The following is a 13,160-nucleotide window of genomic DNA, read 5'->3' as shown; positions in this document are numbered from 1 at the left end:
ATTAATCTCTGAACGTAAATAGCGATACAACTCTCTTGGTCCAAGTCACGGGTATTTCCGCACCTCATGACGCTAGGCAATCCCGACCTGCCCTCCAAACTCGCCGCACCCACCAAGAAATCCGTGTTCGAACGACAAAAGGCCGAAGCTGAAGCCAAAAAGGCGCGGGAAAAGGCAGAGACTGCAGCTGTCCTTGAGGACTTTGTCAAGAGCTTCGACGATGACGACGGATATCGTAATACGTTCCCGTCAAGACGAGGTGGTTTAGGAGGAGGAAGTGCTCCGGCCAATAACTTCGGTGCTGGACCTGGAAAGAGACATTTCACGAGTTCGGGATTGAAGAGTGGTCCTGGCAGCCTGGGGCCTTCTCCATCTCTGTCCAAGAGTGGGCCGGGCAGTTTAGGACCGACTCCGAGTTTTGGCAAGAAAAGACACCATGATGACTACGCTGGAGGTCGGGATGGCGACCAGGACCGGGCACGAGACAGAGACCGCAGGGATAGGATCTTCTCGTACGATGACCGAGCCAGAGACCACAGAAAAGACGGCACTTTTGCTGCTGAAGACGATGAAGGCAAGGATGCTGATGAAATCAAGGCCGCGGCAAAACCCACGTTACATCTCTCGTCTATCCCACCGGGCACGTCTGTTGCGGTTATCAAGGGTTTGTTCGCTGCGTCTCCACTGACCGTGGACAATGTGCGTGTCCTTCCAGCACCGGCAGCATCGACGAGCGGCAGAAAATCCATTTCAGCAATCGTCACACTTGCCGCAGAAACACCAGCCACGGACATCGACACTGTCGTATCCCATCTCCAAAACCAATACCTGGGATTCGGTTTCAATCTGTCAATCTCACGCCACCTTTCTTCCGCTGCACTAGCAGCTTCCAATCCTCTCAACGCAACTTCTGCAAACCTGAACAACCTGCCCTTCGGTGCCAAGCCAATTCCGCAACATACATCTCTATCCCGAGCTCCTCCACCAGGCCAAGGACCAGGCCGCTTCGCTCCTCCGGCATCCTATACCTCGTCCACTCCTTACGGCCCCAGGTCAAACCTCCCACTCACCCAAGTAACGGTCCAAACACCGAACGACCTCAAACAACTCCGCCTCATCCACAAAACTCTTGAAGCCCTGCTAATTTACGGCCCGGAGTTTGAAGCCCTCCTCATGTCTCGGCCCGAAATCCAGCGTGACGAACAATGGTCCTGGCTCTGGGACTCCCGGTCGACAGGCGGCGTCTACTACCGCTGGCGTCTGTGGGAAATTCTCACGAATGCCAAATCCCGGAGACGGCGCCAGCCTTCAAGCTACGCCATCCGTCCGCAAGGCGACACCCTCTTTGAAGGACAAAGCACATGGATCCCTCCCGAAGAGAACCTCAAATTTGAATATACCACCAAACTCGAAGACTTTGTCAGCGACGAAGACTACAACTCGTCAGATGAGGAGGACGCCAATGAAGGCGGCGGTCTCGCACGACGATACCAGGACCACCAAAAGCTCGGTGGAAACGCACCGGATGTGACAGCGGATACAGACGGGGCAGGATACCTCAACCCACTTGCGAAGACCAAGCTCGTTCACTTGCTCAGTCGTCTACCCAGGTCGAACGCCACTCTCCGGAGAGGCGACGTCGCACGCGTGACTGGGTTTGCGATTGAGCATGCAGGTGCCGGCGCCGAGGAAGTTGCAGCACTTGTCACGCGGAATGTGATTAAACCATTCTGCTATAATGTCAAGAGACAAGACGGCCCAGCCAACTCCGCCTACGACGAAGACGGCCCTCATTCCGAACGTGATGCCGATGACCTCAAAGCTGCAGGAACAGGCACGCCTGCAGACCGTGAGGCCGAAAACGAGGAGCCGAGAGCCGGCGACGGATCATCCTTGAAAGACACCTCCCCGGCCTCTCTGTTGGGCTTGTACATCATTTCCGACATCCTCTCGTCGTCCGCGTCCGCCGGTGTCCGACACGCCTGGCGCTATCGGTCTCTCTTCGAGACAAAGCTACGCCTCCAGAACGTCTTCCCCATTCTAGGCCGTGTCCCGCGCGATCTGAACTGGGGCAAACTCAAGGCCGAGAAGTGGCGACGCAGTGTTCAGAATATTCTGGGCCTGTGGGAAGGCTGGTGCGTGTTTCCCGGGCCCGTTCACGAGGCCTTCGTCGAAGGGTTCTTGAACCCGCCACTCACTCCGAAAGAAATAGCCGAGAAAGAGGAGATGGAGAGAGCCGCCGAGAAAGAGCAGAGGGATCGCGAGAAGGTCAGTCGGTGGAGGAGTGTCGATCAACATGAGCCACCACCCAACAACAAGGATAGAGATCTAGACCTCGATGGCAGGCCACCAAGCAAGGCCGGTCGGGACCGAGATGCAGATGGCGATGTCGATATGGATGGACGGCCTATGGATGATGAGGATGATGACGAAGACGAAGCCGATCAGATCCTGCTCGATGACAATCTCGACGGCGTGCCGATGGTGGACAGCAGTGACGAAGAGGGCGACCAGGATGAACAGACAACGGGACAGGAACCTGCCGGTCATGAGCATGAACCGGAACCTGTGCCACACCCACGCCCGTCCGTAAAAGACGAAGACTACTCTGAAGCAACTACGGACACACCTGCTGCGCCGCTCAACACTCGGCATGATCCCGAGGCCCAATCTTCTCAAGCTCGCAGAGTCCGCCCCAGGGCTGCCGACTTTGATGATATGTTTGAATGAAAGTCGAGCTCCTCCTTCGGGTCTTGAAGCCACATAGCGGTCAAGTCGACAAATGGTCGTCATCACCGTCCCGGCATGACGAATATGAAACCCAAGGTTCTTCAGAGACTTACTGCCAGTAATTTCAGAGAGCTTATGTATCGAATAATGAGGAACGCCTTAGGATACTCTGGTCCAGGGATCTTTCACCCAACATATAGCGCCCAACTTGAAGCTGCCTGAAGTGTCTCAGTGTTTTGTTTGATCAAATTAATCATATGAGCAGTCCAAGAAGAAGTTCTCATTCTTGAATCAACATTGAGTGAATGGAACCAAGTATTTTTGTCTTCCTTTCATACCGTACCCGGAATTTATTGTTTTCTTATCTAGACCTACATGTTGACCTGTATTGGATGACCCTGTACGATGCGGCTCATAGCTTTTGCAGGGGAAGATATCCCCTGGCCTACACCTCCTGCGCACTAGCCTGACCTGGCTCGCCTTCGGGCAATCTGGTGGCACGAGGATCCTCTGGCTCATTGGAAGGCACCTTCTCCAACGGCGGTCCGTCTTCCTTTGAGCTTGCAGTAGTCTGCTTGCTAACAGGAATCGCATCAGTGGCTGGGTCAGGAATTTCCCTTTCCAATTCTGGGCCGTCTGCTTGACCACTGCTTGCTGTCGTCTCTTGGGACAGGCCGACGTTCTCATCTGAAACTTGGTGGCTCAAGGGGTTGGACTTTTCCTCGCTCGGTGATTCAAGCGTGGGTTCTGCCAGATCTCCTGCGGTGTTTACGGCCAGTCTTGTTGCGTGCGGAACCGGTTCATCCTTGACTTGAGAAGGATGCGAGGAGTCTACTTGGTCATTCGTGTCGATGGTTGGTGGCAGAGGCGCATCTGCTGGCGTGGAGTTGTCGATCTGCTCTGCTTTGGTATCCGAAGGTCCGACCGCAGCAGGGAGGCCCTCAACGCTTGTCGACTCAGGTACTGATGTGTCATAGGAAGAAACCGTCAGGTCATCACCCTCATCAATCGCCCACAACGACCGAGGGAGAGACATTGCAAACCCCATAGGCTTGGCGGCAGCTGCAGGCGACTTGGCCGGTGCTCTCCTTTGAGGACCTCGGGCTCTACCTTTACGCGCATCCTCCAAGGGTTTCGACTCTTCAGCCGGCTCTGGCTCTTTTTCTTTCTCCTTAGGTGGTCCAAGACCCAGTTTCTGATTGAGATCATTCATAAAGTTGCCTCGCAGGTTGGCAATCTTACTGCCTACGCCAGCAGGTCTAGCTGGGACCTGAGGCTTTGCTTTGACCACAGGAGGTGAGACCTTCTCTTGTTCTGTGGGAGCTCCAGTATCTGGTTTCTTGGCTGGTCGAGTTGGAATTTGAGGCTTCGGTCGGTCGGGTATGCTGGGGACCTTCTTCAGTTCGGTCGGTGATGTGCTTGCCTGCTTCTCAGGGCCTCCTTTCTGAGGCCGAGGAGGTATACTTGGTGCCACTTGTGCTTGTGCAGCTCCTTCGCCTAATCTGCTCTTGCCCAGAGGTCGCGGAGCCATGAAAGGCTTGATAGGCACGTCTTCGGGACTCTCGGCCTCATGGTCGATCGGAGGAGAGCTGACAGTGGTAACGAGCTGATGACTCTCAGGACTATCCTCCCAAATGTCAGAACTTGGAAATCTTGGCGTCATACCGGGTCTCGTAGGCATATCGTCGCGGAGATGAGGGGCGAATCGAGATTTGGCAAGCCGCTCTTCTTTAGGAATGAGTTTCTTTCTCTCTTCCTCCGACGGCTCCTCTTTGCGAGCGGCTTCTTGTTCGGGGCTTTCGAACTCTTTTGTGGCAGATTGCTCGACCTGAGCGGGAAGATCTGGTGTAGACACCTCGGCAGAATAGTATAGGCTGCTGGGAGTGTCTTCCCAAATGTCCTGGCTGGGAAACCGCTGCTTCAGAGCATTTGGTCTCTGCTTGAATCGTTCTACGTGGCTCATCGGCTTTGTCTTGTCGTCATCGTCGGGGAAGAGTGGCTCATACTCTTCGACATCTTCCAACGGTGTGTGCACATGTTCGCGTTCTTCATGATGCGACACAAACCTGGACAGAGAGTGCGAAGCGCCGTGCATTCCATACACGCTGCTCGGTCTGCTCGAAGGACGCGAAGATGGAGTGGCATCGCCGCTTCGGTATGCCTCTTCGTACAGAGACTCTCGCCGCTCAGCTCGAGGAGAAACAGCTGGCTGAAGATGCTCGAAACCCGCCTCCTTCGCAACTTCATCCTCGGCCAAGATAGGGACAGTGTAACCATGTTCGTTGGCGTAATCACCCTCATCATCGGTATGGGAAACATAGGGCTTGGCTGCGACCGTTTCATTCATGGTCTCTTCACCGCCTGTAATTTTATTATACTTGCGACGAGGCTGGATTTGCACCTCTTGTTCCGCCTCACTTTCAAGTGCGTCATGATTGTCCGATCCTCGAGAGACTGATAATCTTCCACGGCGGACTTCGGCGGGGATGGATTCATCGGCAGGGAAGCTTGCTTTCCTCAACGGCGACTCGGCAACAGGCTGGGAAGTGTTCGTCACTGTCTTTGCAAGGCTGTTTGGAGTGTTGGACTGAGAGCGCGAGACATAGACTTCGGATGCCGCATAACCAATTTGTTCATCTGGAACTCCATACGTGTCTCCGGAGGTGCCTGCAGAGATTAGCGGACTACACCATTGTCATGCACGGCACGACTCACCAAGCCCAGCACCACGGCTGGCTGTTTCGCGGACGATTTTGTTCAAGTCATCGCGACTCAAGGCGAAGGAGCCACGACCACTCCCGATACTCTCGTATACACCATGACCGGAGGTTTCCTCATGCTGAGCGGCTTCCGGATGCTTTGCGTACCAGTCTTTCTCGAACTTGTCCTGCGGCGGAAGACCATGGCCGTGGAGACCGTAGCTTCCAGGAGGGAGAAAATCCAAGGCACTTCTTGTTCTACCATGGACTGAACGCCTTCTGTCACCGTTGGTGCCGGTGTGGTGAGGACTCATTCCTGGCGCGGGAGAAGGAGCCTGCACATCTCCCAACAAAGGGTTAATGGGCACTCGGAGACCGAGTTCGGCTGGGCCGGTCTCTTCGGCTTGAAATGAAGGACGACGCTCACCGCCAGTAGTAGAACCAGGGCGGGAGAAACTTGACCGAGTTCCAACTCGGGAGATGCTCTCACCCTCCTCTTGAGCAGGTGTTGGAGGTTTGCCAAACCCATAGTGACCAGCTTGGGAAGAATCGGTCCGGGTGACCGCCTGCACCTGAGCTGCGGCACTTGATTTAGGCAGAGAAGGCTTCGGAGCATGTAGCTTCAGATCTTGAGCAATGTTTCTAGTCTGGGCAGCCGCATCCGCAGCCAGGGATGAGGATGGCGGCTGTAGACTTGTCTGCATGTTCATAATATCGGCATATTCCATCCCTTCTTGACCGACCGATGGCAGATTCTGGATACTCGGACGACGAGGGAGGGCTTCGACCTGCTCGTTGGTCTTTTGACGGGTGAGATTGCCGGACCATGGCTCATTGAGCGGGGAGCTGGGGAAGTTTGCCGGAGAGACGGAGCGCTCGAGACGTTTGTTTACGGGACGAGGAGGAATGTCCGGTAGTTTGTTGGCACCGCGAGCCCCAGCTGCTTGTTGGGCTCGAGTCGGGCGAGGAGGAATAGTAGGAGCTACCTGGGCCGACATGATGGGCAAGTCAATGCTTGACGTCGACTGCAAGGAATATTGTTAGCATCTCCAGAAGTAGCTATCCAGCATTATGAGGTTATGAGGTAAAGAAATGCCTCACCGCCCCCAGGACAACGGCGGGATAATGACGATGATGGTGATCTGCAACGATAAGGATATCGGGTGCCTTGGAGAAGCTACGTACCAGTTGGAGAAGGAGCGAGATAGATACAAAGGAAATCCAAGACGGAAACTGAAACTGCAGACAAAATATGGCCGAAGAGGTATGACTGAGATAATGTCGGTATGGGTTGTCGATGGGAGTGGAAAGAATCAAAAGGAGGAAAAGGAAAAAGGGCTTAGTGAGTCCAACTGATGTGTTTGAATTCTGGCGAGGAAGGAACTTGAATTTTGTTGGAGAACAAGGACTCACCGAAGAAGGCGTGCTTTGCAGTAATAAGTTGGACAGCAAAGACACTCACGGACAGCGCAGGAAGTGAGACGAGTGGACGAAACGATTCATGTGCAGCTTTCTTTTGGCAGCATCATCATTGCCCCTCAGCCTCTACCAACAACGAGTCAAGGGCGAGGAATTGACTGCGCTTAGGGACCGCGACCCAATTTGGGGGGCGGCTTATTGGCTGAACTGCCAGGCTTTCAGGAACCACAGGAACCACAAGAACCACAAAAACCACACCTGCGCCGCGTTTCCACTCATGTGACGTGATAATTGTCTTTTGTTGCTTGTGCTTGTGCTCGATCTACTTCTACCAACTGTCTCACTCGCGATCGACTGCGCCATTTAATCGGGAAGTTGAACACCATTACCATGGTAAAGGTACTGTGCCTTGTGTGGTAAATCACATTGCGCAATCGAGTCCCCCGCAATTCCTCGATATCTAGATCAAGCTACTACGGTCTCATGGGTAAATCGTGTAATGAAACTCGCTTAACCGAGGTGCAAAACAGCTGCCGCTTGAATCGTCGAAGCAGCAGTTGGCATCGCATTGAACAGGAGGCCCGCCTGCCACACAAATTGTCCTCGCTGCTGTTGGTCGTCGAATGACACCCTAGCGCCATATTACACGATTTACCCATGAGACCATAGTACTCGTATCAGGCTTGCTCGCTGGGTACTTTCCGAACGAAAACTTGTCCCCTCACGTGGCCCCTGGGTGGCCATGTCGCCTGTCATTTGCGTCCTCATGACACTGTCTTTGTCCTCTTCGGTCACGATTGAAATGTAATAGAATAATGAAAACAATAATAACCCGCTGCCGAGCGACCGCTCCAGCACGTCCTACCACCCGGTGACCATCAAACTTATCTTCTAGCCCTCAGTCAACACGGGGGACCTTTCTCGATCCTAGCTTGTCCCCCGCATTCTCGTAGCTGAAGCGTGGAGAAGGCGTCCTTGGGACTTCCAGTCTAGACCGTGACTTGTATTATCCACATCCACTTTATCAAACCGAGGGTCCAGGACGGCAGAGAGATGTCTTCTACCTTCTAATTCCTCTATCAACAGTGCCAGAAGCTCACGTCTTACAATCTATGTACGGACTCGTTGTCTTTCCCATATCTTGAAACGCAGACAGTTCTAGGATCCCGTGCTCCAGCTTTTCATCCCATTATGTGCATAGCTTCAACCAAATGCATCCCGGCCTCATCCCGAACTCACTGATTTCGATTCAACACTCGGGTGTTACCGTCCTTGACTGGATTTGCAGTGGTGGCACTGCCGTTCAGTCCATCTTTGCCGCTGGTCTCCATCCGTCCACCTAGTTCCGTCTTTCCGCCTGTCATTCGTCGTCCCACAACCACGTTAGGGGCTGTCTGCTTGCCGAACAATTGTGCTCCTTCCACCAGTCTTCGTTCCGTGTTCTGTCGTCCGTTGACAAAGTCGGGAGAGTTGAGTGTCAGCTCCACAGCACCGTTGACGATGTTGTCGACCGCTTCCACTCCGAGCATGAAGGAATGGTCCTGGTTACCAACTTCGTATCGCCATGAGCCAAATCGTCCTCGACTCCAGATCCCTTTCTCTTGAAGAGCGGGAAGCAGCTGCTTAAGGACTCCTTCACGTTCCAGGGTCGGGGTAGGGTACCCGTGATCAAAGCGTCGAACATATGTCGAGACAATCTCGTCGTCTGGCTTGAGCATCTCAGTATTGACCAACCCTTGAATACACTCTTTCAGTAGGGTCTCCTGGTTGACAGGTTTCATACTGGACTCGGACACTTCCAGCATGATTGACCAGTAGGGGCCTTCCTTTGCTTGCATGCTCTGTCGGCGAGAACCGTTGGCGAGTTGTAGCGTGGGCAGCTTGGCGTCCTTTTGCGGTTGGTTGTAGGGGGAATAGTTCGAAAAGATGGTGGCTCGATAGAACGGACAGTTGTCCTCGGGGAAGTACAGCCAACACTTGTCGCCTATCCGCTCCGGACGACTGCCACGAACACCCACTCCGATAACATGAGTGCTGCTGTAGAACAAGCCCTTGGACAAGTCCACCAGCTTCTGGTCTTCCATTGCGTCCGCCAGGGCATCCACGGCCATGGTGCTGACCAGTCTCTGGTAGTGTATGGTCGTCCCATCCTCCATCAGTACCTGTTTCTTGTCCGCGTTGACCTTCTTAACGGTGCCTTTCTTGCCAAAGCGCTTCTTCTCTTTCGGGATAGTATTGGCTACAGCGATCCAGATACCTCCAGTCCCATCGCGGGCTGGGAATCGGAAGGTGGCATTGGGGCCCCAGTTGCCAGCGGTCTTCTGCAGGATGACGTTCTTGGTCACAGCCTTGAGGTTGGGTGCTGCGACACGTTCTCCAAGCCATTGGCATTGCATCTGCACCTAAAGTCAAAATAAGGCATCCGGTGGTATCAGCAGCCGGCTTACCTTTGTGGTTGGAACAGCCCAGACTTTGAAGTTGTATGGTCTCATGAACAGGTCGGCGACGCCAACGCCTTGATTGCGCAGAATCCACTCGTCAAAATCTTGGGGTTTTGTGTTTGCGACTCTTGCTTCCAGCGCTGCATCAATCAGACCATCCATGCATTTGACTTGGTCTTCCTTGTCCAGCATGGAAATATTATTCTGGAAAGGATATGGCACCCATCTTCCCTTGCAACGAACGTAGGATATTCTTTGATGTGTGTACCAATCGTCCTCTTTGGGCAGAGCTTCGTCGATGCAGTCGTCAAAGTATTTGTAGTGCGAGAAGATGACATGGCCGCCGACATCGTAGAGCTGACGTAGTGTTAGCTCGTATTCACTGAGAGTGGTCTTCGCAGGCAGTGCGTACAAATCCTTCTTTGGTCACATCTGTCGAAGCAAGACCGCCAGGAATTTCGTTCGAGTCCACGATCAGCCATGACGGACCATTCTGCCACTTGTTAGATGACGGCTTCTACCAGCGCACAGATGGCGTACAATCTGATTGAGTCGCTTCGCAGCACCCAAACCAGTTGGGCCTGCTCCGATAACGAGGACATCGACTGAACTACATTGACAAGGTCAGTGGCGGGGCGACGAAGGGAAGGCTCTGTGAAGCACATACATGTCCGACATGGTGAAATCTGTATTGAACGAAAGTATTGTGTTGCAGGAAACAAAAGAACAGACTATCTCAACAAGTCTGTAGAGACGACAGTATGCTTGAGAGTCTCAAATGTTGCGCAGGGGAGAGAAGCTGTTTAGTACCTCCACTCCCGGCGGACCATCTACTGGTACAAAAGTTCACTTACGGGATGAAGCGACGCAGCGGCTTGGCAGGGGATGCAGTTCAGCAATCTGGCTCCAGCAGAATGGGCATTGATGGCGACACAATATTCCGTAGCCAGCTGTTTATCCCCGCCACGAAATTATCGAGCACCAGTCTCGAGGTATCATGCAGGCTCTTGATGTGTCCTTTTGGTTGAAGCGACTACAGTATTGCCAACAGTCTCAGAAGACAACCCTATGCTATCTGGAGCTCGAACTTTTCGCCGAAGAGGGAGGTCACTGGAGGTATCCCAGGGGTTACACCATGAAGATCGTCATGACCATATGATTGTTTGCTACCGGAATCGAATCGGAAATTTACGACAAAGATCCTTGCCTCGTGCTGCTAGTGATACTCGTCCAGAGATGCGGACATCCGTGCGACAACCAAGCCTTTACCGACAAGTGCCTCTTCTCTGCGAACGGCTATCTCGAGATCGGGCTATAAGTAGTCCTCTATTACAGCCGTATGTATCAGATTTTTCGGCGCAAGTCGTTTAGCTTATCGGCGTCGCGCCAGGTGTCATCATCGGAGGACTGGCCCTGGACGCGTGTCCCTTTGGGCTTAGGGTGGAAATGATGATGCCAACAAGCCAGCAGTAAATGGAGACTTTGGGGGGGAATGGGAGGTTTAGGGGAGGCGCCCCTGTGGTAATTGGTCGATGTCGTTTAATATCCGGCTAAGTTGCCGTAACGTTGGGACACAAGCTCGAACTTACAGTTGTCTGCGCCCCAATTTTTGGCAGCAGCAACGAAACTTGAACTTGCGGTCCATTTTTCCTCATCCCCCGTTTTCGCGGCTGATACCCGGTTCCCATTCTGCACACCTGTTCTTCATTGCCATCACTCGCCGTCGCGCGTTTGCCTTTCGCCCACGGTCTTCAGATCTTTTGGCATTCATCGGTCGATTTTCATGTTTGCTTAAATTCAGTCAACGTGTTGCAGCCACGAGCCTTCGCCAGGTCTCCCAGGCCGTTCTCTTTTCAAGAGTCCCTCATCCGCTCCCCAGCTCCCCTGCCCCCTATGGCCGACGGCGAGAAAAAGGCCCGCTTGTCGGGTGAACAACCCAGACTGGCAGAGCCAGCGACGATACTTCCTACCGTCAACCCAGCTGCCGAGAAATCTGCACCTCCTCCGCCGGCTCTCCATCCTGCAGTCTACGTTGTGTAGGTCGCGGTCAACCGTCAAGTTCGAATTCAGGCTAACGAGGACGTAACAGGACCTGGATTGGGTTCAGTGGTGGTGTGATTCTCTTTAACAAATGGTTACTGGACACCTTGGGATTCAGTATGCACCGTTCACTTCCTCGCCGAGCTGACACGAGTGCTGACACAAGACCAGAATTCCCCATCTCTTTGACAGCATGGTATAGAACAAAAGTCATGTCTGGCAGTGTGCAGCGAACTCATTGGAATACAGGCACATGATATTTGCGACCCTCATGACTCAGCTCCTGGCACGAACCACCACCCTTCTCGATGGACGCAAGACGGTCAAAATGACTGGTCGAGTCTACCTACGAGCCATTCTTCCCATTGGTTTTTTCTTCAGCTTAAGTTTGATCTGCGGGAATAAAGCATATCTGTATCTCAGTGTTGCCTTTATCCAGATGTTGAAGGTGAGCCGAATGATGAGAAGAGACCGGACGACAATTGACATATGACAAAGGCGTGTATGCCCGTTGCGGTCCTCCTAGCCACCTGGATTATGCGTGTCGATACTCCAAGTCTAAAGACTCTGGGCAATGTTTCGTTCATTGTGATCGGAGTTGTCATCGCATCATACGGCGAGATCGAGTTCAACTTGACCGGCTTCATCTACCAGGCAGGGGGTATCACTTTTGAGGCCACACGGTTGGTGTTGGTCCAACGCCTGCTCAGTTCGGCTGAGTACAAGATGGATCCCTTGGTGTCTCTTTACTATTTTGCACCTGTCTGCGCCCTCATGAACGGAGTGACCGCACTGTTCTTGGAAATACCCCAGATGAGCATGAACAACATCTATGATGTTGGTATCTTCATGCTTATCGCTAACGCCATGGTCGCATTTCTGCTCAATGTCTCGGTCGTGTTCCTGGTGAGTTCTGACCTGAATCAACCCCCACACGCTTCCTGACCGTTATAATAGATCGGAAAGACCTCGTCCCTAGTCCTCACCCTTTGCGGTATCCTCAAGGACATCCTTCTGGTTGCCTGTTCCATGATGATCTGGGGCACCCCAGTCACCAAGACTCAATTCTTCGGCTACGGCATTGCCCTTGGGGGCCTCTTGTACTACAGACTCGGAGCAGAGCAGATCAAGGGTCACATCAGCCAAATGGGTCGATCATGGTCCGAATTCGGTGTGCAGCGACCTGCGATGCGAAAGGCTCTTGTGTTTGGGCTCGTTTTGATCACATTGTTTCTTTTGCTGGGTGGACTGGCTCCCACATATGCTCCATCGCAGACCAAAAACCTGAAAGACATGCTGAGCACGGGGCTTGGGACCTAAGTCGAATCAAGAGAATGTGCACCGGATGAGAGGGTGACGTTTTGTTGAACTAATTTGTGAAGGGCTGATTACTTAATGGAGCATACGACAATAGACACGACGCGGCATCTTTGAGTTTCCAGTCGAGCTCATCAACATGCACCAACATGCCACGACTTGTACAGTACGAGATGCTGGGAACATTTGGCGTCTGGAAGGGCCAGAATAGATGGAAAAAGGGTTGCTCGCGTTGATTTTGCAGAAGTGTGACGGCATGTAGTGTACATCACAGCACCATGACAGCATGCTATCGCAGTTTAGAGTACAGACATGGCATTTGCTTACTATTAGCTACCTAATGACTGGGCGAGAAAGAAATCATTGAACAAATTTCGGGATGTGTTCTGATAAAGTCATCTCTCAGTGTTCAGATGGCAGTGCACAGGGCAGGGATGGGTTTTGGCCAGGCCTTGGGGGCTCACTAGGCTGTTCGGTGGCTGACCTAGGCTTGAGCTGGCCACGGCAGGCTTGA

The 13,160-nt window shown here is 53.0% G+C and overlaps 4 protein-coding genes across 4 annotated transcripts; 2 read left to right on the top strand and 2 right to left on the bottom strand.

The window, feature by feature from the left end:
• On the top strand, window positions 1-3,008 carry PV05_08705 (uncharacterized protein). Its single transcript, XM_013458239.1, has one exon. It carries the CDS (start codon window positions 67-69, stop codon window positions 2,728-2,730), a length of 2,664 nt encoding a protein of 887 aa, XP_013313693.1. The 5' UTR covers window positions 1-66; the 3' UTR covers window positions 2,731-3,008.
• On the bottom strand, window positions 2,577-6,906 carry PV05_08704 (uncharacterized protein). The gene is made up of 3 exons (XM_013458238.1): window positions 6,615-6,906; window positions 5,446-6,454; window positions 2,577-5,397 (listed from the first exon to the last, which is right to left on the bottom strand). The coding sequence occupies exons 2-3, from the start codon at window positions 6,425-6,427 to the stop codon at window positions 3,176-3,178; spliced, it is 3,204 nt and encodes a 1,067-aa protein (XP_013313692.1). The 5' UTR covers window positions 6,428-6,454; window positions 6,615-6,906; the 3' UTR covers window positions 2,577-3,175.
• Window positions 6,907-7,853: 947 nt separating this feature from the next.
• On the bottom strand, window positions 7,854-10,111 carry PV05_08703 (uncharacterized protein). The gene is made up of 5 exons (XM_013458237.1): window positions 9,957-10,111; window positions 9,830-9,899; window positions 9,702-9,782; window positions 9,296-9,646; window positions 7,854-9,244 (listed from the first exon to the last, which is right to left on the bottom strand). The coding sequence occupies exons 1-5, from the start codon at window positions 9,965-9,967 to the stop codon at window positions 8,084-8,086; spliced, it is 1,674 nt and encodes a 557-aa protein (XP_013313691.1). The 5' UTR covers window positions 9,968-10,111; the 3' UTR covers window positions 7,854-8,083.
• Window positions 10,112-10,931: 820 nt separating this feature from the next.
• Window positions 10,932-13,018, top strand: PV05_08702 (uncharacterized protein). Its single transcript, XM_013458236.1, has 6 exons — window positions 10,932-11,325; window positions 11,379-11,446; window positions 11,501-11,525; window positions 11,579-11,777; window positions 11,828-12,235; window positions 12,287-13,018. Exons 1-6 carry the CDS (start codon window positions 11,183-11,185, stop codon window positions 12,647-12,649), a joined length of 1,206 nt encoding a protein of 401 aa, XP_013313690.1. The 5' UTR covers window positions 10,932-11,182; the 3' UTR covers window positions 12,650-13,018.
• The last annotated feature ends 142 nt before the right edge of the window (window positions 13,019-13,160 follow it).

Source organism: Exophiala xenobiotica (assembly GCF_000835505.1).
Source record: "Exophiala xenobiotica strain CBS 118157 unplaced genomic scaffold supercont1.5, whole genome shotgun sequence".
NCBI lineage: Eukaryota > Fungi > Ascomycota > Eurotiomycetes > Chaetothyriales > Herpotrichiellaceae > Exophiala > Exophiala xenobiotica.
The sequence above is the reverse complement of the archived record's forward strand: the minus strand, read 5'-3'. Positions and strand labels throughout refer to the sequence as shown.

What these genes read in the sequence shown, in the direction of transcription:
- PV05_08705 (XM_013458239.1), top strand. Translation starts at nt 67, where the DNA reads ATGACGCTAGGCAATCCCGACCTGCCCTCCAAACTCGCCGCACCCACC.
- PV05_08704 (XM_013458238.1), bottom strand. Translation starts at nt 6,427, where the DNA reads ATGTCGGCCCAGGTAGCTCCTACTATTCCTCCTCGCCCGACTCGAGCC. An exon ending in CAGCCGTGGTGCTGGGCTTG is followed by an intron (nt 5,398 to 5,445) that starts GTGAGTCGTGCC and finishes TAATCTCTGCAG; the next exon opens with GCACCTCCGGAGACACGTAT.
- PV05_08703 (XM_013458237.1), bottom strand. An exon ending in ATGTGACCAAAGAAGGATTT is followed by an intron (nt 9,647 to 9,701) that starts GTACGCACTGCC and finishes ACACTACGTCAG; the next exon opens with CTCTACGATGTCGGCGGCCA. An exon ending in GGGCTGTTCCAACCACAAAG is followed by an intron (nt 9,245 to 9,295) that starts GTAAGCCGGCTG and finishes CTTTAGGTGCAG; the next exon opens with ATGCAATGCCAATGGCTTGG.
- PV05_08702 (XM_013458236.1), top strand. Translation starts at nt 11,183, where the DNA reads ATGGCCGACGGCGAGAAAAAGGCCCGCTTGTCGGGTGAACAACCCAGA. An exon ending in CCTTTATCCAGATGTTGAAG is followed by an intron (nt 11,778 to 11,827) that starts GTGAGCCGAATG and finishes CATATGACAAAG; the next exon opens with GCGTGTATGCCCGTTGCGGT. An exon ending in ATGTCTCGGTCGTGTTCCTG is followed by an intron (nt 12,236 to 12,286) that starts GTGAGTTCTGAC and finishes CCGTTATAATAG; the next exon opens with ATCGGAAAGACCTCGTCCCT.